General features: G+C 37.3%; 1 protein-coding gene across 1 annotated transcript in view; it reads right to left on the minus strand.

The window, feature by feature from the left end:
• LOC121871676 (disco-interacting protein 2-like) overlaps positions 1-27,181 on the minus strand; it is a gene marked incomplete at its 5' end in the record, with an annotated part of 242,037 nt that overhangs the window by 112,768 nt on the left and 102,088 nt on the right. The window contains 7 exon segments of the mRNA XM_042374088.1: positions 10,370-10,590; positions 14,359-14,485; positions 17,636-17,880; positions 18,744-18,863; positions 23,780-23,859; positions 24,234-24,483; positions 26,234-26,362. Of these exon segments, the coding sequence (XP_042230022.1) occupies positions 10,370-10,590; positions 14,359-14,485; positions 17,636-17,880; positions 18,744-18,863; positions 23,780-23,859; positions 24,234-24,483; positions 26,234-26,362 (1,172 nt within the window).

The raw sequence follows: 27,181 nt of genomic DNA on the forward strand, positions 1-27,181 counted from the left end.
TAACTCGATATTTCTGCTAAATCGAGCTCTCAGTCAACTAAGTATACCCTGGAGCACCTTAGCTTTTGTCTTTATTCAAGACATCTTCAGAAACAAATAAGTTTATAGGGATGGAATGTCAGGTCACCCTTTTGTGGGATAGGGGATTAGTGGGTCTCATTACCTGAAGATAACTTGAATAAACACAAAAGCTAAAGTATTTTTAGGGACATTGTGATAAGTACAGCTCCTCCCCGACTTACGACCTGCTCGACTTACGACCACCCGCACTTACGACCTGCCTCAGTCGAACCAAAATTTTGCCAAATTATGCATTTTCGAGTCCCAACGTCAGTACACAGACAAAATTTTCGTTTGTAATTCACTTTAAAATAGCTGGCAAGCTTAAAAGTGAGAGTTTTGTGGTGATGAGAAGAAAAAGAGACACCCATTTTAGATTTTCTATGTATTATTTAAGCATTTTCGACTTACGACCTGGATTTGGGTCCCTAACCCCGTCGTAAGTCGGGGAGGAGCTGTACAAGTATAAATGAGCAAAGTTACATAACATTTTAAAATATGGAGTGAGAAAGCAGAAAGGTGTGGGTGATCAGAGAGATGGAATGGAAAGGAATGGTAACATGCATCACGTTGCCAAGCGCTCCTCAAAAGCTGATGATTATATCGCCTCCAGGCAGTCACACAACAAGACCCCTCACTGGATGCATGTTATCTTAATTCCCGTATGTGTGTATGTGTGTGTGTGAGGAACAAACCTCAACATCACATACACACACTCCGAACACCACCAACACACACCCTCTAACATTCATTATTATATAGTCTCGCATGATCAGCCTCTTATGGTGTATTTTTTATCATTGATAATATAAAATATTAAATACTACTATAGAAAAAATATAATATATAATCAGTAATTTGCTTAAAAATTAAGTGGCAAGACAAATAATAAGGTAAAAATAAGTATGTTACTGTAAATGAAGGGTACTGGCATTAAGAAGCTCAAATTATTACAGTAACATACCTTTACTATTTAGCAAACAACAAATAAACAATATTTTGTCGAGTTACAGTAAGAATGACTGAGGCAAAGGTGGGGGGTGAGAAGTCAGTTTCTCACCCTAAGACCATCCCTCTTCCAACACCAGTCTCTATGTACAAAACTAAACTAAGAGTGTAGATACAGTATAGTTTGGATTTACGCAGTTTTTGTTTATGCGTTTGGTCATTTACGTGGTGCCTTAACAGAATGAAAATGTTTCAATTACGCGGTAAATTTGGTCATTTACGCGGCGAGCGGCTGGAGAGGTCCAGACAGCCGCGCCATTTTTTACCCGCGTGGTCCATTCTTGACCATACGCGGGAAGCGGCGAGGTGAGTGGTGCGCATTAGGCCGCTCTTACGTTATCGCTGACGCCATATGACGTATCGGACTGTGATTGGGCCATGCATCCTTACCACCCACGCATTCCCTCCGTCGCTAGCTGTAATTGGTCTAATGTAACATGACGTGCCCTGCCAACAGAGGGTAAAAGTCGCTGACCTAGCCGGGCCTGTCTCATTGTTCTCAGTCCGCGTATACAGTTCTCTCTTGTGCCCGCTATTCCCCTCACAATGGCTTCTGCGGGACCCCCACCACCCGAGAAAAACCTTGAATTACCTGGACCAAGCCATGATAATGTGAAGGAAATCATCGAGTTGGGGGAGAAAATTAAGCTCATCCTTGACAACGACCCAGACAAGCATCGGTATGAAGTGTCTAATAACCTTCTGTCGTAAGTTATGGAGCCGTATATCCAGATCTATCTTGACAACATCAATGCTAGTCGTCAACGTAGTATTGAGGACTTCCTCGCCCGCACACCACCACAACCACAGCCAGCCCAAGTCAGTGATAGTGATGGTGACAGTGAGGATATGGACTTTGAGGGGTTTGTCAGGGAGGCCCTGCAAACCTCTGCGAGTAGTGAAAGTGAAAGTGATTCCCCGGAGGGCAACTAATCTGCCCTCTGCCTCAGAACCAGCCGCCATCCACGTGTGCCGACCCATCTTTTCTACTAACGTAAGTGTTAAAAAACCTAATATTATTGATATTTCTCTTAATTATTAATTGTGTGTGCATACCATCATAAAATTAAGATGTAATTTTTACTACAACGTACGTATTGTGTCGGAAAAAGTGGAGTTTGGGGGTCGACCCAGTCTCTATTTCAATTAATCCCATATGTTCTGTTATTTCATTTACGCGTTTCTCGTTTTACGCGGGCCTCCACTGGTTCAATTGACCGCGGAAATGCAGACTATACTGTATTTGAAATACTCTGTAACATTCAATGCCATAATATCCTGACCACTGAGGTTAGTTATACAGACTTTTCCCTGTGAAAAACCCATAATTTTGAGGAACATATTACTGTACTCACTTTGTACTCAAATGTACAGTACTAAGTTAAAGGACTAAAATTTTTATCTCTTGAGCAAACTATAGTATGAGATGTATAGTTATTTGTCGTCAAAAAGTGGAGTTTGGGGGTCGGGCTGGGTTCTATTGGAATTAATCCCATATGTTCTGTTATTCACTTAACGCGGTTTTCACTTAACGCGGGACCCTCTGGGTTCAATTGACCGCGTTAAGTGGGGTACAACTGTACTCAATTAATCGCTATCTTGCAAGAATTCAAGCAATGCAAGTTGTATTCTGCTAAGTCATGTCAGCGACATTATATAAGATAAAAACTATAAGCCTAAAACCACCTTCACCCTCCAAAATCCTTATACCTTCTGACGGGGAGATTACCAAGTGCGCAGTTATCAGTGGAGGACAGAGGGGTCTGGGATTCAGGATTATACAACAAAGGGAGTTAAAAGTTTTTCATGTATAAAATGTCACTGACTTGACTTAGCAGAATATAAATTGCATTTCTGGAATTCTTGTAAGATAGCAATCAATTTGAGTATAAAAATCCCTCTAGTTTGCACTAGAGATAACAAAATTTAGTCCTCTAGTTTAGTACATTTGAATACAAAGTGAGTACAGTAATATGTTGCTCAAAATATGTTGTTCAAAATTATGAATTTAGTAATTAATTTAGCACATTTGAGTACTGATTGTGATAAATGAAATTATTTTTCCACAACTTTTATAAATTCAGTTGCTTCTGAAGATGTCTTGAATAAATATGGCCTCAAGTGTTCCTTTTCCTGTTATCTTCTGAGGTGTGTGGGGCGTGTGTAGCCTCTAAATGGAGAGGTCTAGGTGAAAAAATTGCTTTATTATTTGGCCTGTCATGTAATTTTGATGTCAAATTATATATCATATTTTTTCTATAGTGTTTAATATTTTATATTATCAATGATACACCAGCCAGCCATACACCAGCCAGCCTCCCTCCCTCCCTGCCGCCCTCCCTCCCTTGTCCCTATCTCCCTCCAACTCAGTATCTCACACAAGACTTTAAACTCTAGATGTTGTGGTATTAATCAATGAATAATAAGTGGTCTAAGGTTAAAAATGCTTTGAAAGCATTTGAGGTGGATGTAAGGGTGACAATTCGTGGGTCTCATTTTTTTGACCTGACCCGTTGTTATGTCACCCAGTTTTTATAAGTTCTTGTTTTGCTTGCAGTGGATGTGGTGTGTTGATTGGTGGATCCCATCTTATTGATCTGACCAGATATTATGTAAGGTCACTCATTTGCCTCTGAAGATATCTTGAATAAAGATGAAAGCTAAGGTGCTCCAGTGTTTCCCTTTTCCTGTGTGGTTTTATCAAGTATGTTACTAGTAACGGTTCCCTAAATACTCTCTGCAAAAATGGGCGGTGCATCTTATATGGTGTTTTTTATATCATTATTGATCGTTTTTATATATTAAAAACATTCACCATAGGCAGATGTAGGTTTTACTGTATCTTGTATCTGAGGTGTCTCCGTAGGTGTGAGCGAATTAACGGAATTAATCTTCATTTAGCAAACTAGTTCACTAAATTGAGCGAAAAATAACGGAAAAAATACCTTCCGCTAAATCGAGAATTTGTTATATTGGATTCCGTTAAATCGAGTGATAAGTGTATATATTAATGTAAGAAAATAGCATAAGAACAGTGAGATTAGTGTTTAGTGCATAAGTAAGTGTGTGGAGGCCGCAGACACAGAGATAAGGCAGAACGTGTGTTTGTGTGGCGAAGTGAGTGTTGCACTGGCCTAACCTTCTGCATTGCAGTGATGCCAAATCTTCCAGCGAAAACTTTTAGGACAGCAGCTGACACTCAGCTTTGTGCCTCCAGTGCACATACTACATTGTGTAGAATTAGAACTACACAGTTATTTAAAGTTATAAGGGCATAACATAAGAAAGTGGAAGTGGTAGTAGATATGCTGGCACCTCTGAACGACGCAGCATGCATGGCAACGCCCGGCTGCCTGGGCCCTTTAAACCAGGTAATGAAATTACAGGTGTGCTTTGCACTACAGTGGTCCCTCGGTTAACGAGCGCCTCGGTTAACGAGATTTCGGTTAACGAGTTACCTTCCATAAGATTCTTAACTTCGGTTAACGAGCAATCCCTCGATTAACGAGTTTCTTATGAGCCGACCTGAATATGTTTTCGCTTGCATTTGGCGGTCCACCAGCTGTAGTATTAGTCCGCAAATACAGTAATCGGTTCTAGGGCTTAAATTCCTTACCATTTTAGCAAATATCAAGAAGTTTATACTATTCAATAATTTTAAAAGTTTAATATTAAATTTTTAAGTCATTTTAACAATTATTGAACATAATTGAAGGTAATGAAACTAGTTTTATGCGCGCCATCCAGCCTCTCAACACACCATACAGGCGTCAGTCTTTGTGTCTTTTCAGTGGAGGTAACATCTTGCTTGAGACTCTCTTCAATTAAACGCTTTTTTCTGTGTTTGCAAGCAAATTATTGGTCATTTTGAAATATATTTTACATATTGACAATATATAATGCAGTGCAGTGTTGATTTAAAGAAAATAATCTTGAATTACACCAAGAGAACTGAAATTTTATGGGTGAAATGGCGCCATGGGGTGACTTCTCTTCCACCCCAATGCCTTCTCTTCTCCCTTCTCCTCCACCCCCATTCTAATTCCCATCATCTTCGTCATCATCCAGGAGCCTTCGACATACACACCTCAAAGTAAGTGTACTTTTCTACCTTTTTTGTTGAATTTAGGCAATTTTCGGTGAGCTGGAACCAATTACCCAAAAACCCATTGAAACAATGGTATCGGTTAACAAAATTTTCGGTTAACGAGCAACCTTCTAGAAAGGATTGTGCTTGATAACCGAGGGACCACTGTATTACCATGCAAATTTGTGGGTTATCTGGGGTAGTTTAAAAAATAAAAATAAAAAATAAAATAAAATAAAATAAAATAAAGAAAAAGAAAATAATAAAAACTGGAAAATTTCTTACCATCTGGGCACAACAGTAAAAATAGCTATCACCTACAGTTTAACCAACATATAAAAAACACTAGCCCGACTCTACAGTAAAGGCATCCCTCACTTTATGAATGGATTCGGTGACTGAAAAACTATATGTTAAGTGAATTTTTTTATGGCGAATAAAAGAACATATGGGAAAAATAAGGTTCGGTTCCCCAATAACAAGAAAACTCCAATATCATACCTCAAAAACATGAAATTGGTTCACGAACAACAACAACAAAGAAGAAAAAAATACCTACCTAAGGATAAATAGTGCACAAGTACTGTAATGTACTATCTAACACATTAAAAACATTAATAAAATACTATCTAGATAAAGATATGCAGCTAAAACCATTAAGGAAAAAAAAAATGAAAGTTTAACACACTGCCATTTGCATAGATGCTGGTTAAGTAGTGTCAAGCCTCACCATAGGAACTCAGCTCGGCTAGGGATGTTGCCTCTGTTTATTCCTTTTAAAATATTTACCGCATGATATTTATTTTTTTTACCTTTTTTGCACATTACTGTATGTATGTATGTAGGATTGGTTGCACATGGAACTGAGTATAACTAAAATGGAAGTTTATCTCCATGAAATTAGAACTGAAAAATAAGCAAACATAACTCCCTCCAACTCATCCTGCTAAGATTTGCTGGCATATAATTTCATTCCCTTTGTTTTTTACTTAATGATATACAGTACAGGCATCCCTGGATACAGAATTTCTGGTTGCGTAATTTCGCCCTAAAGGAAAAAACAAATTTAGACCTTAATCTCGAGTTCGGAAAAAAAATTCACCCTTATGAAAAGAGACCAGCAAGTGCTAGTGCTAGTAGTAGTGCAAAGAGAGCACAAAAAGGAATTACAGTATTACCCCGCTTAACGCGCTTTCACTTAACGCGTTTTCGCATATACGCGGTGCCTTGCCAAAGCTGAACTTTCACTTAACGCGGATTTTTCCACAGCAACGCGGTGAGTGTCCGGCTCGAGAGCTATTTTTAGATTCGCACCACCCCCCACCCACCACCCTGCCTGACTGCCTGTTTTAGCTCATAAAATTCATACAAATTACCCAGCCAGAATATAGTTTACATTGCTGGAATTCTTATAATTTGGTGATCATTTTGAATATAAACAACATATTTTTTGCATTAAACATACAATTTTTAGATAAAATGTTTAATCTGAGTAAGTATGTTATCTTTTGTCCAAAATATATGACATTTATATTCAAAATATTCCTGGTCTTACAAGGAATCCAGCAATGTCAATTATATTATCCTAACTTTAGTTTGAGGTATTATTTATTAAAATTTAGTGGTTATCCCACACATCTCCTTGGGACGGTTGGTGGGGGGTGGGGGGGAGGGAGGGACCAACCGACCGACCATCTGTTACCCGGTGAAGAATTATTTTTTTTTAACTGAAGATATTTGTTTTAGCTCATAAAATTCATACAAATTACCCGGTCAGAATATAATTTACATTGCTGGAATTCTTATAATTTGGTGATCATTTTGAATATAAACAACATATTTTTTGCATTAAACATACAATTTTTAGATAAAATGTTTAATCTGAGTAAGTATGTTATCTTTTGTCCAAAATATATGACATTTATATTCAAAATATTCCTGGTCTTACAAGGAATCCAGCAATGTCAATTATATTATCCTAACTTTAATCTGAGGTATTATTTAATACTAAATGTTAAAAACTCTTGAATGGAGGATTGGTGGGGGGTGGGGGGAGGGTTGGGACTGACCGCGCGGTTGGAAGAGGGGGGGAAGGCAAGGTGGGGTACTTTGATTGACAGATAGTGTTGAAGAATATATTTTTTTTTTTATTAACTGTAGATATTTGTTTTAGCTCATAAAATTCATACAAATTATCCGGCCAGAATATAATTTACATTGCTGGAATTCTTATAATTTGGTGATCATTTTGAATATAAACAACATATTTTTTGCATTAAACATACAATTTTTAGATAAAATGTTTAATCTGAGTAAGTATGTTATCTTTTGTCCAAAATATATGACATTTATATTCAAAATATTCCTGGTCTTACAAGGAATCCAGCAATGTCAATTATATTTTCCTAACTTTAGTTTGAGGTTATCCCACACATCTCCTTGGGACGGTTGGTGGGGGGTGGGGGGGGGAGGGAGGGACCGACCGACCATCTGTTAGCCGGCTGTGTAGTGTGAGAGGGGGAGGGAGTTGAGTCCATTATTTGAATGGACATTAACTTGGCGACTGTATTTCTCTATTTCTCTTAAGTATTAATTGTGTGCATGTACCATCATAAAATTAAGATGTTATTTTTACTACAACATAGTTATTTGTCGTCAAAAAGTGGAGTTTGGGGGTCGGGCTGGGTTCTATTGGAATTAATCCCATATGTTCTGTTATTCACTTAACGCGGTTTTCACTTAACGCGGGACCCTCTGGGTTCAATTGACCGCGTTAAGTGGGGTACCACTGTACTTTAGAGACAAAATCAGATGTGTTGTGGAGGTTTAACCAGAGGGAGAAACTAAGCTAGATTGCCAAAGCTTTGGGCCTTACTATCTCCACTATCGGTACAATCCGTGATAACAAAGAGAAAATTAGGGCTAATGCTCAGGTTGCTACTCCACTGTCAGCCCGTACTCATTATTTTCATCGAAGTGATGTAATGATAAAAATGGAACTTTACTTTGTGAGTGGACAGAGCACCAGACCAAGCAAAATGTGCCCATTAACACCATGTTGATTCAGGAAAAGGCAGGAAGAGAGTGCTAGCTCAGATGAAAAAGCCTTTAATGCCAGCAAAGGAAAGGATGGTTTGAATGTTTTAAAAAATGTTCAAACCTACACAACATCAAGATGTTAGGTGAAGCAGCCAATGCTGATACTGAGGATGCCAAAATGTATTTTGCTGAATGAAAAGCAATAATTGAGGCTGATGGGAACACACCATGGCAGGTGTATAATGTTGATGAAACAGGCCTCTTTTGGAAGTGTATGCCTACCAGAACCCTTTTTTTTCAACTGAGGAGAAAACTCCTGGGTTCAAGGTTTAGAAAAATCATCTGACTCTCCTGTTAGGGGGCAATGCAGCAGGAGATTTTAAGTTAAAGTCCATGCTTGTGTACCAATCAGAAAATCCCAGGGTTTTTAAGGGCTGCAACAAAACCAGGTTACCTGTACTATGGCACTCCAATAAAAATGCATGGATGACTGGCACCTTCTTCAAAGATTGCTTCACTAGCTGCTTCTGTCCTGCTGTAGAAATGTACAGTAACCAACAAAATATTTTCAACAAGATTCTGTTAATTCTAGATGATGCTCCCAGCCACCCTGTTAATATTAATGACCTTTCACCTAACATCTGGGTTGAATACCTGCCAAAGAACACAACTTCCTTGCTGCAGCCAATAGATCAAGGTGTGACGGCTAACTTTACGGCCTACTTTCTATGCAGGACAATTAGACAACTTACAGCAGCAATCGACAGTGAGGATCAGCCATCTGTAGGAGGTTTTGGGAAGAAATTTCACATAATGAATGCTGTAGAAAACATTGCTGAATCATGAGATGAGGTCAAATGCACAACAATGAGTGGTATGTGGAAGAACATCAGGCCAAAATATATCCACGATTTTCAAGGTTCAGACTTTAAATGAAGTGCAATGAAATTGTATCTGGTAAATGATGCAGGGTTCCAGGATGTAGACCAGGCTGGTATTGTAGAGCTGTTAGAGTCACACAGAGAGGATCTGTCAAATGAGGATTTAATGTCAATGGAAGAGGAGCGAGTTGCTACTGAGGAACAGTACACCTGTACAGAAGTTGCATCATCCCGTGAAATGTCAACAAAGGTTTTGTCCATAATGCTTAGTCAACTGCAGGATGTAATGCAAACTGCTGAGACACATGATCCAGACCTTGAATGCAGCCTCAAGTTTAAAAGAGAAATCGAGAATGTCATGAGGGGATACAAGCTGTACGCAGAGAAATTGCACCATCAACAAGTGACCACATTGGACGAATTCTTTGCCCCAAAACCTCAACCAGCAGCAAAACAAGATGATGATGATCCACAGGGAGAGGCAGGAGCCAGCAGTGACCCACCATCTCCCTCCCAGCAACTCCGATTGCACCACCTCACCACTCAGCCCTCAACATCATTTCTCATTAGTAAAAATCAAGTGTTTTATTAATTTATTATGTTACATCATGAATGACTCATTGTATGTGGTTAAAACTGTCTGATTTCATATGTGTTATGTTTATGGGCTTCAAAATTTTTCTGTAGGAATGAATCTTAACTTTTATAATGGAAGTCAACAGGAAAAATGGTTTCACACTATAGAAAATTTTCCAGAACTTAACCCTTCTGTAACCCAGGGGATGCCAGGGATGCCTTGATTTTTTCCATTCTGTATGTAGGATTGTGTGTACATTACATGTAACTGAATATTTTATTTTTCTGTTTATCTACCCAAAACTACGAGTTGAAAAATGACCATAACATTACTCACACCTTAGCTTGGTAGGGAGAGGGCTAAGGGGATGTGGTCGCCCCAGCCGACTACTAAGGGCGCACAATTTGAATATTTGCTGGGATCCAAATTCGTATAAGCGGGGAAAGTTTTCGTAACATGGAAAAGAGGTGGTAATTTAGGAAATTCATATAAGCGAAGTTTTGTATCTCTAACCTTCGTAGAGTAAGGGATACCTGTACTTGTATTTTTTTTTTAGCTTTCAAGCCTTATAAATACATTAGTATAATAAAAGGAGTGTCATTAACATCAGTGTTGTTGCCGACATGTGTACTGCATCTTCCTTTGCAACTTTCTAATCAAAAGAATGACATTACAAGTACAATACAAAACTATAGCTAACAGAAATACATAACTTACTTGCTGTGATCCAGCATCTCGTCTTGACAATGGAACTTCTATAGGCACAGGAACAAGTCCAGCCTGTAGACATGCATAAAAGGCGCACATGAAGGACACAGGATCATTATTAGGATAGACGAGGGCGACGCGGTCACCGGGCATAACTGTACCTTCCCCTCGGCCACCAAGACGGGTGAGGAGGTTGTATGCCATCTTCTGAGATCTACTCAATAGCTTTCCTGTAAAGAAATAAGCATAATTATCTTGATATACATGAAAAATATTTTGTCCAGCTTCCAACTGTTCCTATACAATATTTGTTAAAGTCTTAAGTACAGTACAGTACTGCAACAGCATTTAAAGTTATTTTCACTCGATTTTGATAACTAGCTTGGTAAATCGAGCATCATTGTTAAATTTCTGCTAAATCATATTGCCTTTAATTTTACTCGATTTAGTGAACTTAGCGTATGGGGTTTGTTTACATCCACTCAGTCTGTGTCCTGCCGCCACCAAGTGTGATGTTCACTGATACCTCTCAGCCCAGATCTCGGTCAACTACTGTGCTTAGACATCATGCTGAAAGTCTCTCAGAAGTCTCAGAAAGGAAGTGGTGTGGGGGAGCAAGTCAAAAGAGTGTGGCTATCAATTGGGAAAAAGGTTTGGAAATTATAGAAAAAATTAAACAAACACCAAACCCCCTAAGTTTAAGGTGAGCCTTGAATAATGTTTAGAATGTTTCTTGTACATATCATGTGTCTGAGGTGTCTCTGTAGGTGTGAGCATAATAACGAAATTCATCGTGATTTAGCGAACTAGTTCACAAAATTGAATGTAAAATGACGGAAAAATTCCTTCTGCTAAATCAAGAGTTCGTTATATCGGATTCCGTTAAATCGAGAGTATTCTGTATAAGAAATAAAAGTGTATTACAAAAAATTACTAAACAGCCTAGATATAACTGTAAATCTATACGAATAACTTGTTTATACAGTAAAACCTCATTAAGGCAGACCCTGCTAAGGCAGATATCGCTAAGCCAGACAAAATTATTTGCAAGAAAAAATAATAAAAAAAAAGGACAAAATTTGTCCTCAGATATCCCCTTCAGCCAAAATTTCAAGGAACCAAGATGTCAGTGCGCTGCACACAGGTGCCCAAGTTATTTTTTTTTTTTTATTATTTCATTCACTCTAGTAATGATACAATGTTTCTTATTATGTTACCATAGGTAAATGCATGGTTTATATAATTTGTTTATCACTGTGCCTATCAACACTTTCAAATTAGACTGCAAGATATGTATTTCTCCCATACATATTTTGATTGTACGACTGGCAATGGGAGCAAGTGAGTGGCCGATAGTTAGACCATCATCTGCAGTTGTAACTCTCCTCCCCCCTGCCATATTTCACAGTACAGTCAACCCTCACTTTACACGGTCCCACATTCAGCGTTTCCACGTTTACGCGTGCCCTGCCAGAGCCCAGGATACTCACATTCAAGTATAATTTTTTTATTTAGCTCATAAAATTCATACAAATTATCCGGCCAGAATATAATTTACATTGCTGGAATTCTTACAATTTGATGATCATTTTGAATATAAACATCATAGATTTTGCATTAGACATACAAATTTTAGATATAATGTTTACTCTTGAGTAAATATGTTATCTTTTGTGCAAAATATATGATATTTATATTCAAAATATTCCTGGTCTTACAAGGAATCCAGCAATGTCAATTATATTATCCTAACTTTAGTCTGATTTATTATATATTACTAAAAAGGTAAACAGTCTGGTATTCCCACACATTTATCTAGTAGGGACTGTTGGTGGGGGGGAGGGAGGGACCAGCGACCAGTGTGAAGAATATTTTTTTTTTTATTAACTGAAGATTTTTATTTTAGCTCATAAAATTCATACAAATTACCCGGCCAGAATATAATTTACATTGCTGGAATTCTTACAATTTGATGATCATTTTGAATATAAACATCATAGATTTTGCATTAGACATACAAATTTTAGATATAATGTTTACTCTTGAGTAAATATGTTATCTTTTGTGCAAAATATATGACATTCAAAATATTCCTGGTCTTACAAGGAATCCAGCATATTGTCAATGTATATTATCCTAACTTTAGTTTGAGGTATTATTTATTACTATACCTGGTTTTCCCCCCAAAATTTCTCAGAGGGAAGAGCCAGGGAGTGTAGTGTGAGAAGAGGGGGAGGGAGTCGAGTCCATTATTTGAATGGACATTAACTTGGCGACTGTTTTTCTCTATTTCTCTTAAGTATTAATTGTGTGCATGTACCATCATAAAATTAAGATGTTATTTTTACTAGAACATAGGTATTGTGTTGGAAAAAGTGGAGTTTGGGGGTCAGCTGGTCTCTATTTCATTTAATCCCATATGTTATGTTATTCACTTTCCGCGTTTCTCACTTTCCGCGGTACCCTGTGGGTTACATTAACCACGTAAAGTGAGGGTTGACTGTATTCACTGTTATTATTAATGTTTACTGATATAATAGTGCTTAACAGTAATTAATCATGGCATTGTAGCCAGTTTAGATTCGTCACTGTAACCACCAGGCTACTGGGCCAAGGTGTGAGGTGTTATGGTTGTTTTTCAACTAGTATTTTTGGGAAGATATACATAACTTTCTATGGTGAAACAAGGAGTGTATGCAAATGACGACTGTGTTAAACTTTCATTTGGCTTTTATTTACCGATTTGGCAATACAGGTGCTCCTCTACTTAAGAACGTTCAACTTACAAACTTTCAGAGATACAAACATCGTCACTGAAGGGGGTTACCTGCCAGAACAGGTGTTTAATGTGGATGAGACTGGATTATTTTGAAGAAAATTCCACAGAGAACAAACATTACCTAAGAGGAGAAGAGTGTGCCAGGCTTTAAGGCTGTATTAAAGGGTATAGCTGTACTAAATATCCATAATCTTTTCATTTTTTACAATACCTGGGGGTATGTTTGGTATCCACAAGAGTAAAGTTGGACTTACAAAGAAGCCTTAGGAAAGTAACTCGTTCGTAAGTAGAGGAGCACCTGTTCAGTATTTTTTGTTGTAACTTATTTATTGGTATTACAGTAATATCTCTGTTCGCCGGAATCCCCCAAACCTGGAACTCTACGAGAGATGGATTTGAAATTTTCTCGGAAAATCGTTCCCAAAGCCGGAATTTTCTGGAAAATCAAGGGTTTTGGAACGATTTTCCGAGAGGCACAGTTCCGGAAAATTCCAAGAAAACTTTTCCCATACCCGGAAATTTCTGGGGATGGTGGTTTTTTTACTGTAGTTAGTTTCAACGTGCAGTAGTCACCAATAATTCATGCTATATTAAATGTATCTGATTTGGAACCTTTGTTCTGTATCGTCTTTATGCTCTACTTTACGCCCCAGGGTTAACAATGACACCTGTTAGCTGTGCTCCAAATGCATATTATGATGTTTCCTCACACAACTTGCACAGTTTTCCTTACTTAATAATACAGTATTCTTTTTTAAGTCCCGACTCAAGATTCTGAAAGACTTAATATCTTTCAATAATACTATGGCCTACTATTTCCAAACATATTCACTTAACACACTTGTCAATCAGTAAACTATTTTCCATGAATTTGCTCATAACTAAGACACTGTAGATCTTGTAACAAACATCAGTCAGGGTGTTTGAAATGATGGTTCAACCTTAGTTGTGTTTGGCTAGGAGGTGCTTTGCAGTTTACTGTATCATCTGCATAGATAACATATTGAGCTCGGGAATTTTAGTGATATGAATCTCCCAGAACATTCATATCTTTCCTTTGGCTATATGAGGGATATTAAGCTTCAATCCAATGTTTTTTTACCAATAAATACTCAACAAACTTTTTGTGTGTTCATTACTAATAATAAAAAATAACATCTAATTACAGTAATTCCCTTTTATAATTAAAATACATACCAATACAGTATATCAATCTTACCGTATGTAAGTGACACAGACAGTTTGCCATTAGCATCAAGGATAGTTGCAACTGGCGCTTTATACCCTGAGGATGACCCATAGCGATAGACTGCATCTTCTACTGATCGTGGCAATCCAGCAGGGATCTAGAGAAATAACAAAATTAGTTACTCTTATATTAAAGACTATAATACATAATAATACTTAATATATACGGTTCATAAAACATAAAAATTATTTATATAGAACAATGAACTATACTTCTATTATAAGATATTAAACTTCTATAGTCTTTGAATATGACAATAGAAACATTATCTTCATCTAACTGATTCCCTAACAAAAACACTGTATGCCTTCTTCATAATTATGAAACTCTAGAACACCTCTGGTCACATGATAAGGTCAGATGTATTGCTTGGTTTGAAGAAAGGACTGGCTAACTTTCCAAATCCCTTAGATGATGCAGTAAAAAAATGGTAATCATTCTGTAAACATGAAGAATCTCTTTGGGAATTTTCATCCACTAAGTGCAATATTTTTTTTTTTAATTTACTAGTTATAACAATTATATTTGTATTAATTTTTTGTGATTTCAGAGTGTCTTAATATTTGTTACTTGCTTTCTTCATATGAGGCATTGCGCAGCAGAACTTAGTAAGCATCAAATATGAATACAGTTGTACCCCGCTTAACGCGGTTTCACTTAACGCAATTTCTCATATACGCGGTGCCTCGCCAGAACCGAACTTTCACTTAACGCGGTTCATCTACTCATACACACGGGAAGCGGCGCGGGCACGATGCGCACAAGGTCGCCCAGTCATCAAAACATTACCAAGTTCTTCACCCGCCACCCACCACAGCCGACCCAAGTCAGTGATAGCGATAATTATAGTGAGGATATGGACTTATATGGACTTTGAGGGGTTTGACAAAGAGGCCCTGCAAGCCTCTGTGGTGGATAGTGATACAATTGATACAAGTGATACAGGTGAGGGCCAATAATCTGCCCTCTGCCTCGGAACCAACCCCCCATCCCTGTGTGCCCAGCCATCTTTTCTACTAATGTAAGTGTTAAAAAACCTAATATTATTGATATTTCTCTTAATTATTAATTGTGTGTGCATACCATCATAAAGTTAAGATAATATTTTTACTACAGCATAGTTGTGTGTCGTCAAAAAGTGGAGTTTGGGGGTCGGGCCAGTCTCTATTGGAATTAAACCCATATGTTCTGTTGTTCACTTAATGAGGTTTTCACTTAACGCGGTACCCTGTGGGTTCAATTGACCGCATTAAGCGGGGTACAACTGTAGTGGAGAAACAAGCGGTCAGAGTTACACAATCTTATTTTTACCATAGCTCTTGAACTAAATATGTCGCCTAGATACAGTGTATTACATGACTTTACGTATTATGGAAGCAGTATGCAGTCATCCTCTTGATTGTGCTGGTTAATTGCCCCCCCCCAATGTTTTTTGTAACAATACTATACCCTTTCCCTGCTAAGCTGGCCTGTAAGCCACACCTCTGGTCTATAGCTACAAATAGCTGATTGGTTCCCCTGAGCGTCTTGCCTCCTCCCGGACTGCGCATGTATAAGCACGTATTTATATCAATCTTTTATGATAAAAGTTAAAAATTTTCTAACATCCTCTCAGAAGTGCTAATGCCTTGAAATCTTTTGCATTTTGACAGTTCAGATATTTAACATTATTTTAGATAATAACAGGTCTGCTTACCAATTGTGATAACATTTAGTTTGAACTTTATATGAACCAATCAGGTATTAGTATGGAAGAGGGGCATGGCTTAAGGGCCAGGTTAGAGTGGAAATACTAAAATACTGTAGATGATTATTGACAGTGATGAACATTATTATGTGAGGCATTTGTTACTGAAAGAAGATGGTTATTGCCTTCAGGAGCCATTGGGAAGAGTATGGCACAGTAACATTAACCGTGTTTTTCTCCATCAATTTTTTATAAGAATGCCTTAATATTAATAAACAAAATAAAGAATCTGAATGTGTCATTCAATATTAATAAAATTATTATTAATTTCCATTTTTTACGCTGAAGTCGTACAGTCTTCAGAGAGTGAGGCTGGAATCCAGGTAGTAACAGTGTGGAGATTTGACACAGCTATAAAGGCAAGATATAGCAGGTAGAATGAGGATGTGTTCCCAACTTTGCTGAAAGGAATGTGCTTGCCACGCTTGTCTGATATGGAGGTGCCTGTCTGCACTAGCTTCTATTGTACAGTTGCAACATGTTCCTGAGTTAAGCCATGCATCGCTATGAGACAGGCACCTTGATGGTCTTCTACTTCCTGATGACAGTGTAGTGCGAGGTGAATAACCAACGGCTGACATCAGAAGGTAGGCATTCTGCAGGCAGTCGTCCTCAAGAGTCCAGAATGTATTGAAAATGCTGGCAATGGCGTCACGAGTGAATTTTGTAAGGCAACCGTGCCTGTAAGACGGACCAACAAATCATGCAGCTTCCTTCTGGTCACTTCACACTTTCAAACCTCACAGTTGCAGGGCCTCTTCCATCCTCTGGCCCGCCCATGCTCTTCTACATCACCGTAGTCACTCAACGAACTCATGGCAATAATGTAAACACTCGTAGAAATGAATATTAATCCAGTTATGACGCGGAACGATGATGTGTATTAGAAATGGTGGTGTGAGTGATGGGTGAAGACGTGGGAAGGGAGGAGGAAAGGAATGTGGTGGGGTGAAAAGGAGGGAGGAGCACTGTGATTGGATCTGAAAGATGCGAGTAGCTCGAGAACTATTGGCTGGCTCAGTCCCGGTTGCTTAACAAGTCCTGCTGGGGAAGCATTGCGTTGGGATGGCTGAATGCCAAAATGCTAAAGTGACATGGTATAGATATACTGTTGGACTCTAACCCTTATTGGAAAATGCATTTCTTGTTTATATCCATATTGGGCCAGAAAGAGCACAGTCTGAGGAATATAATGGTGTAAAAATCACTGCCTCAGGCATGGTGGTACTTAACACGCTCTGCTGCACATTGTCTCGTATATTAGTTAGTGTTCACACAGTACACTCCAGCTCACATATTTTTATGAAATACTTTTATCAAGGGATCAATTTCATTACAGTACATTACATATTAATAATTATTGATACAGTACAGTATTGTATAACAATGACTGTAAACACCAGGACTTTTCCGTACTTCTACAAATACCAAATGTGAAAATACAAAATTGCAATGTCCATCCAAACCAAAATATAAAACGAAAATCGGGTGTCTACTTACCACAAGCTGTTCTCCCCGAGCTGGTGTCATAACCATGCCCTCTGGCTTGGGTGCATTAGGATCTTTTGGGTTGGCAGCAATTTCCAGGTCTTCTTCATCATCCAAATAAAATTCTGGTAATGGTCGTCTCTTTGGTCTCTTTAGTGTATTTAGGAGCTGCTGAATCTTGTTGGAAACTTTCCAGCGGCCAGTTCCGCGCCAATTTTCTGGAAAATGATATAGAGCGTCTCGCCATCCATCTGAGTCTGCCAGAGCAAAGATGGCAACAGACAGCCCAAAAGCAATGCAAGGGGTTAGTAAAAGAGAGCTAAACCAGGTCACCCTATTACTTGGAATGTGGGAAGGAATGAAAGCACTGGACATTATTTTCAATGCAATTTAAAGTAAAGATGTGAAACAAATCTTCCGCACAGCAGTTATGAAAATTCTATTCTAATGTTTATTGCATGTAAAAATACCTATATTATTGTACAACAGTTTAAAATCAACACCAAGAACCAAGAAAAGAGACTCTGAGATACTTTGTTAATGCCACGACAAAGTTGCAGAGAAGTTAGAGGAGTACAGAATTACTTAATATGAGAAACTATAACTACAGCAGCAAGCATGGGCGACGTTAATTACAGTGCAGTACCAGTAATCAAGCATAAAAATTAATTTATAAGATAGAAAGCCTTTAGTCAAATAAAAATATATACATGCTAATAGTCATGCAACATCTTATATGTACAGTCACTCCAAAAGGTATCTTTTCGATTATGTGAGACAATATGATACAACTGATGAAGGATTTTGACAACCCTGCCAAGACAACAGGAGCCACAGTGTTCATTTTGAAATTCATTGAACCCTTCCGTAAAGATACCTTTTGGAGTGACTGTACAAGAAATATGTACATTAATGTATAGCAATAGAAAGAGGTCATTTTCTTTTAGGAAATAATAAAATAGGAGGAGAGGTTTCTTACATCAACAAACTGAATTAAAGTACAGTATATTCATGTGCAGAAAAAAAAGATAGATTTTTTTTTCCTTTACAAACAGGCACATCTTTGTAGGTATATCTACACATCAACAAATACAGCAACCATTTTTTTGTGTGAGCTCACCAGCATCTGAAGAAGACTGTCTACCAGGAGGCGGCCCAGAGTAACGGGTGATGCGGTCATCACGTGGCGCCCGAATGTTGCCCCCACCAGTGTTGTTGGTCACATCGGGGGGCTGAGAAACTGAAATGTGGATAAGAGAAAGATGGTAAGGAGAATAAATATGATAGGAATGCTACAAATGGAAGTGAAAAGATGATGAAAACAAAAAGAAGACAGTAATGAACATACTGTACATTTGAAACAAGGAAGACAATAATTATATAAAAGAAGACTCATTTGATGAAAAGCATTAGGAAAGGGAAACAAAAGATGAATGTGAATGAAGTATACTAGATAAATAATGCCCATACAAAAAATCAACACATTTAGTGTTCAAAGTAGTTTGCAGCAGACAAATGGATAATTATTTGTGAAATCTGGATAAATTGGACCTTATGTAGCCCAACTGTCCCATTGGGGGAATAATAAGAAAAATCTGAAATACAGTAAAAGTCCAAAAATCCGGATGCCAGAAATGCGGACCACCCGAGAATCCGGACTTTTCGAAAACTCAATTTTTTTTTAATTTAGCTGGCTTCATAATAATAATAATAATAATTAACGGTTTATTGAAAAAATTCTGCAGCCCGAAGGCTGAAAATATACATTGGACATAAATGACTTATTACATACATTGGTGGTTTAACAAAAGCCTTCATTAGAGAAAGGTAAAGGAACATACAGTGAACATACAGATTAATGTAGGTGTTGAACAGCAAACTCATAGTGTAGTAACTCCCTCCCAGATGGTGTTAGGAGGAACTCACGTGGTGTAGTAGTTCCCTCAGATGGTGTTATGAGGGACCTGGCGTGGTGTAGTAATTCCCTCGCAGATGGTGTTATGAGGGGCCTCACGTGGTGTAGTAATCCCTCACAGATGGTGTTATGAGGGGCATCACGTGGTGTAGTAATTCCCTCACAGATGGTGTTATGAGGGACTTGACATGGTGTAGTAATTCCCTCACATATGGTGTTATGAGGGACATGTGGTGTAGTAATTCCCTCACAGATGGTGTTATATGAGTGAGGTTTGGTCTTAGGCCTTCCTATTGTAGACGGATTAACACATCGCTGGTTGCTGTTGGGTCTCACGGGCCGTTATCACTGGGTACCTGGGACCTCACTGTGTGAAGGTTAACTTGGGTACGACTGTTACTGTTGAGTTGTTCTCACTGACTTAAGCACTGTTCACCACTGTTCACCTCTGTTTAACACTGATTCCGTTCCTTTCCTAAATGAAATTGTAACTTCTGGCGAGAACTTGTTGATATTCCGGTGGGGAGGAGGGTTCAGGGGAGGGGGTTGGTATGGGCCAACTTAACAGTTGACCTGGCTGCTCCGAGAGGAGCGCCAGGTATGTCTTGACCCTTCGGTGTGTATGTGCGCATGAGTGAGCGCCACAGGTGCACAGTGACAACAAGCAACCACGCGGATGCCACTTTAAAACGAGCAATCAAACTGTGACAAAGTATGTAATTTTGAGTCCTACTCTTTCCATTTACAGAGTACAAGCCCATAATAATGGCTCCTAAAGTAGATAAACTTTGTTGTGTGAAGCGAAAAAAGAACACGTTGAAACTGAGTGACAAACTTGAAATAATTAAGAAACTAGAACGTGGTGTGAGCAATACTGTTCTAATGGAAACATATGGCATTGGAAAGTCTACAATTTATGATATAAAAAAGGCAAAGAATAAAATTCTAGAATTCACAGCTTTTTCTTTAAAACTGCTCGTTTTGATAAATGAAGCATGCTATATTTGCTAATGAATAAACTATCAAAATGTACCTGTTCATCTCTTCTTTATTCCTCCTTAAATTTGAATTTTAAAAGTACACTGTACTGCCTGAGAATCCGGAAAATCCGAAAATCCGGACCAACCCAATCCCCAAGCAGTCCAGATTTTTGGACTTCTACTGTACAGTACTACAGTACAGTACTGTATTCTTATTTATTGACAGAATTATTCTGATGTACTCAGTCAGTTCATACCAGTGCCACATAATCCATTCAGATACTACCAACAACAACAACTGGAAAATGCTATACAGTAATACAATAAGACCCCTCTAAGTCGCACTTCTGTAAGTTGGATACCCCCATAAGTTGAACGACCTCTGGTTTAAGGGGGTTGTGTGAGGCGGCTGTTGGGAGAGGAATTAGTTCCCGCATGTTTGTTGTTGTGATCACTGCTCCACCATGCACTTTTTTTTAGTGCATCCGTAGTATATTATTATGTCCTCTAAAGGAATTAAAGCAAAACAATACAACAGAGGATCACTGGGAGAAAAGAATGATACTTAGAACTCTACCAATTGAGGATATGAGACAGAATTGATGCTGAGGTCTCCATGAATGTTATTTGTGAAGAGTTTGGGCTGAAGCAGAGTACTGTACTTTTTATGACATAAGCTGGTTTTAAGTACATACTAGATATACAGTACAGTAATTGTAACTAGTATATATGAAGCGAAATTAATTATAAGCGTGAATAGAGTAAGTCCCCCGTTGAACGTTAATCCTTTGAACGAATTGCCAATATAACAAAAACAAGATTTTACGACCCATTTGCCGATTAACAAAAAGAATGTTCTATTATTATGAAACTTAAGTCACCCCCCACCAGCTCCATGATCACCATCGTTACCATCACTACCTCTATTATCATCACCTAAATCATAATTTCAGTGATGCAGAGACGGATATCCACTGCCTCCCACTCATTACCCACCTTCCTCCCTCCTTCCCACTCACTGCATCTCACCAACATGCTGCCTCTCTCATCATTCAACTTTGACTGTCATTCATGAGGGTACAATATTGTACAATACTGTACAGCTCCTCCCCGACTTACGACGGGGTTAGGGACCCAAATCCAGGTCGTAAGTCGAAATGGTCATAAGTCGAAACTGCTTAAAAAATTCATAGAAAATCTAAAATGGGTGTCTCTTTTTCTTCTCAGCACCACAAAACTCTCACTTTTAAGCTTGCCAGCCATTTTAAAGTGAATTACAAACGAAAATTTTCTCTATGTACTGACGTTGGGACTCGAAAATATGTAATTTGACAAAATTTTGGTACGACTGAGGCAGGTCGTAAGTGCGGGTGGTCGTAAGTCGAGTAGGTCGTAAGTCGGGGAGACGCTGTATATTGTTTATTTGTTATTCTCACTCCATAATTTAAAATTAATGTAACATAATGTAGAAGGAATACACTTTGTTTATTTGTAAGTACAATCAATTTTGTGGAAAGATATCAGCTGTTCAATAGTGTCTGGCAGTACTACAGCCAGTACAGCTCCTCCCCGATTTACAACCTGCAAACTAACCCTTTTCTAATCTCTGTCCATCTATTTGAGTCTATATACAATAATACTGACAAAATTACTACGTTTGTAACTCTCCTTTAAAATAACAACCGCTCACTCGAAAGTTACAATAATGTAAAAAAGATTTCCGACTTATGACGACCTGGTTCAGGTCATAATAAATGTAAAAGCCGAGAACTTCTAACAAACCGATTGATGCATCATCTACTCGTCACTTACACAATCTCCCCCTCCGCCACCACCAGTGCTGTACAATGTTTATTTGTTATTCATTAATTAGTAAGATATATTACTAGCACAGGAAAGCCTCCGATAATGATGGTTCTACTAACGACAATTCATATTTAAGACCCTGGTTAATTTAGGACCCAATTCAATTTACACCATATTGTCTTCGTATTTAAGACGAAAATAGACCAAAAAATAAAACTACTTTTTCATATAAATAATAACTAAATCTCGATATGCATTATTATAAAAAAAAAAAAAAAAAAAAAAAAGCCTCACTAGTCAGAAATCGAACCCTGGACCTCTACCTGTGAATGGAGGTCGCTACCACCATGCCACAGGGACAACAAAAGCAATCCTAGGCTTTGTGTTATTCCACAGAAAGCCTGTTGAACATGAATTTACTGTGAACAACAATGTCAGTGGTACTTGCTTAACAGATGATAAATTAAAGATAAAATAAACTTGAACTTGATCATTCAAAGTTTTTGGTTAAACTTTCTAACAAAGCTACAGTTACAGTAATCTAATTCTTCAACTCTCAATACACATATAACACAAATACACAACCAATGGTCATTTAATATAAATTACTAGAGCAGTACTGATATACAAAACCTGAGTAACTGTTCCCCAAATTACTCAGTTCCTCAAGTTCAACAAATGTATGTCTGCCTTGCTAGGAGTCCAGCCAATCCACTGAGACTGAGGCCAGTAGCAGTGAGACATGTTTTTGTAATTTTGTAATAAAATACAGTATTGATAATATTAACTTCTTTGTATCAATTATATTTTGTTTTACTTGTAAATAGGCAATTTTATTTTATTTTAGTATATGTTTATTTATTTTTTTTAAGTTGCGCTTGCGGTGAAACTTTTTGAAAATGGTTGCGGTTGTGGCGCAACTATTTCAGCAGAATTACGGTTGCGGTTGCGGCGCGTGCCCACCTTTAAAAACCTTTCACAGTAACTACCCATCTCCTTTGATATATTTATTAGTTTATTTTGTTAATAAATGTAAATAGTGTAATTTGATATTTACATAATCCTGCGATAACTTTACATCACTTGAGAGAAAATAATATCAAGTGACTTTAACACAGTGAACCTTTTTATTAATTATTTACCTATACTCATTAACAAAGTTGGTGAGTTAAGGGGTGGTGGTAGCAAAGCAACTACTGACTGATAATTAAGGGGATATAACCACCCGATTGGGTTTTTGTGAGATTAACTAAAAATAAAAAAGTAATAAAAACCCAACAAATAATGATAGGTATACAGTATTGAGTTCATAGAACCTTTTAAGGTAGGCACACTATATGAACAGAATATTGAAACAGAAAGTCAGCCCAATCAATAAGTGATCAAGTCCAATCAATAAGTGATCAAACCCAATCAATAAGTGATCAATCTGTATGTTTAAGAGGAAATACTCACATGAGGTAATATTGCGCATCAGATCTGTAACTTCTGTCATCTCTCGTCTTCTGCGTTCCTCTTCACCACCATTACTGAGGCTGTTGTTGATAAAATATTTGTTTATGCATCTGACATATTATGGGAGGACTAGCATAGTAGTCAGGTTAATAATAATAATAATAATAATAATAAAAATAATAATAATAATAATAATAACAATAATAATAATAATAATAATAATAATAATAATAATAATAATAATAATAATAATGATAATAATAATAAAACATTTTTCCAGGGATCTACATTATATCACAAACCAATAAATGAAACTGCATAAACTCAATTACAAAATGAAGCTGTATACAGTAAATATAAAATAATATAAATTTACTACGTCATAATAGTAATTATACTTTTTTAATAATTAAATAATACTCAATGAATCGTGGACAGAAAACAGATTGTGTACCTGTGTGGTGGTATGGGTGGTAAAGGCTGCTGCTGTTTGGGTGGGAGTGGGTGTGGTGGTGGTGTGTGATGACTACTACCAGAGCTGCTTGCTGGTGTTCCTCCCCCACTACCATGTGCAGGAACCTGTGGTGGAGGTAGCAGTAATGGGGTGCGAGTCACTTCTGGTGTACCCTGTGACCCACTGTGACCTCCACTACTGCCCAGACTACCCTCTGCTGTCACACTGTCTTCATCACTGTCTTCGGAGTCTGATGATAAAAACGCAGGAAAGATAAAATATCTATAATCCACTTTACAATATACACAGAATCCAAATTTATTCTGGAAAGCGAAGATACATTTTTAACATAATAGCATTTTGACAAGAGGTACTACAATTGACCTTTGAAGTGTTGTCACTGTTTTCAAGACTGAACAGATACTAATTCATTTAAACAGGGGTATCTAGCAACTTGACGTGAGCTGAACAACTAGCGAGCAAAGTTGCTGTTTTGTGGAATTTCGTTAGTGGGACATGGAAAACAAATACGCATTGGTCATGGATGTGGAAATGTTGGATGTCTTTCCAAGTCACTGTGGAATAATTTCCACACTTTTCAATGATTGCAATACGAGTATAGGAAATCTATTAAGAAAGTGTTTTTATGGAATTCCTTTATCATTTTTACCAAATATTTAATACTGGTTAACCAATTCTTTACTGCTGACCCCAGCAAGAGCTGTGACTGACCCCGAGATAATTTAAATATTTCGCACCAAGATAAAGGCTACCCGGCTGATGAGAGAGATTTAGAAATGTCACTTGATCAACTGAATGTTTTCAAGGCAATATATTTTATGAAAAAGACCAATTCTTCAGATTTTTCTGACAATGAAAAGTTAAAATTGCATTTTAAGTAAAGTATAAAATACTTTTGAGCATACAATTCAGGAATTAGTACAGTAAAATAAGCCACCCAAAAATCTAAAGGCATTACTAAAAAAACGTTTTTTACTCTAAAATGATTATTAATTGAAAAAACTCTCATAAAAGTTAGAAAGTAAGCTATGTTTTACTTACTTTCCTGTGTAATGAAATGGGAATCATTATAGTTATATATTTTATTCTTGGGTGCTAAATAATACAATACCTTCAGTGTATAAGTTACAATTAATTTTCTTATAAAAACTATAGGGAAAACATAACAAAAAACATATATTTAAACATAAGAGTTAGTTTAGCTAAAGCTCAAAATTTGGTTTTGTGAATAACCCCCGAGGCCTGTGTGGAAAATATTTGTTTACATAGTCAGTGGAGACATGGCATAAATGTGGAGAGTATGAACACAGCTCCTTCCTGACTTACGACGGGGTTAGGGACCCAAATCCAGGTCGTAAGTTGAAATGGTCGTAAGTCGAAAATGCTTAAATAATACATAGAAAATCTAAAATGCGTTTCTCTTTTTCCTCTCAGCACTACAAAACTCTCACTTTTAAGCTTGCCAGCCATTTTAAAGTGAATTGCAAAAGAAAATTTTCTCTGTGCACTGAAGTTGGGACTCAAAAATACGTAATTTGACAAAATTTTGGTACAACTGAGGCAGGTCGCAAGTGAGGGTGGTCGTAAGTCGAATAGGTTGTAAGTCGGGGAGGAGCTGTATACCTTTTCATTTTGATGTCCAAATATTCCTGAATATCCCTGAGCGATAACCTCGTATGTAATATATTATTTTGCTTAAAAATATAGTGCAGTATACAGTACAGGAGTAATAAAATTTTAACTACACTGCATGATTTGTTCTTACAATATTTGTATAAAAAAAAATGGTTTAGCACTTATTAATTAATTTATGTTAATATTTCAAAAACTTGTGAACCGCCTCGAAAAATTAAAATCAAATATAAGTAAGTCTGGTAGTTGCTAGATCCCACATTCTGATTAAAAGTTTCAGGAAATCATGACCCCATTCATTTGGGTGACTGTACATAATGAGGTGCAGTAGTCAAACATGACATTACCAGAATCTCTGTGATGTCTGTCTGGAGATCTTGCTGTCATAACTGAGGATCGTTTGGATGGTAGCGGGAGGTTCTTTGGGCGTGACTGGTACTGCGCCAGAGCCTCTTTGACTGCCTCCTGACGCACCTCTGTAAAACAATAACAAATGTGTTAGCTCAGGAATACTGTATTGTATTAGCTATACAGTATTTCACAAATTCTGGAGGAAAAACTCTAAATTTCTGATTTACTGTATTTATAATTCCTGATCATGTTCATACTGTATTTCATATTTTTCATATTTTCATAAATATTAACTCATGAATTATAGTCTTTTATAAGATAAAACAAATTACACTAAACAAACTCGTGTAATTTAATTTCAAGTAAATCTTGGAGTAAATACCTACTGTATACACAATACAGTACTGTACTGTACATATCTTTTAGTGTTTTAACTATCAATGACTATTAAACACACTACAGTACCATGCAATATAATGTACAGTACAATACTTCAAGTATAATTTTAACAACATATTGTACAACACACATAAAACGTTTAATAAATACTATATCTAATAACATGCAATTTCACATAGAAGTGGCCTGCAAACTTTCCATATTAAACTATAACAAAGCAATGATAATTTTTCCCTTGCCAGGTTGGATGGCCAGCAGCAGATTTTGTATTAGTTGTTCCTCTTATAACAATACATCTCATCAACCTTTATATACAGTACAATATACAGTACTTGTACTGTATTGTGATGCATGCAACTTTATATACACTGCACTACATCCATTCACATTCCATCAACAGCATATTCGAATCAATAATTGTACACACAACATACCTAATGCACAGACCAGAGTAGTACTGTATATTAATGTTTCACACATTAAAATATTCAACTCCCCTGTAATTAAGGATAAAAACTACAGCACCTCTGAATGTGAAAAATGAC

The sequence above is a fragment of the Homarus americanus genome, unplaced genomic scaffold, assembly GCF_018991925.1.
Source record: "Homarus americanus isolate GMGI-L3 unplaced genomic scaffold, GMGI_Hamer_2.0 scaffold39675, whole genome shotgun sequence".
Taxonomy (NCBI): Eukaryota; Metazoa; Arthropoda; class Malacostraca; order Decapoda; family Nephropidae; genus Homarus; species Homarus americanus.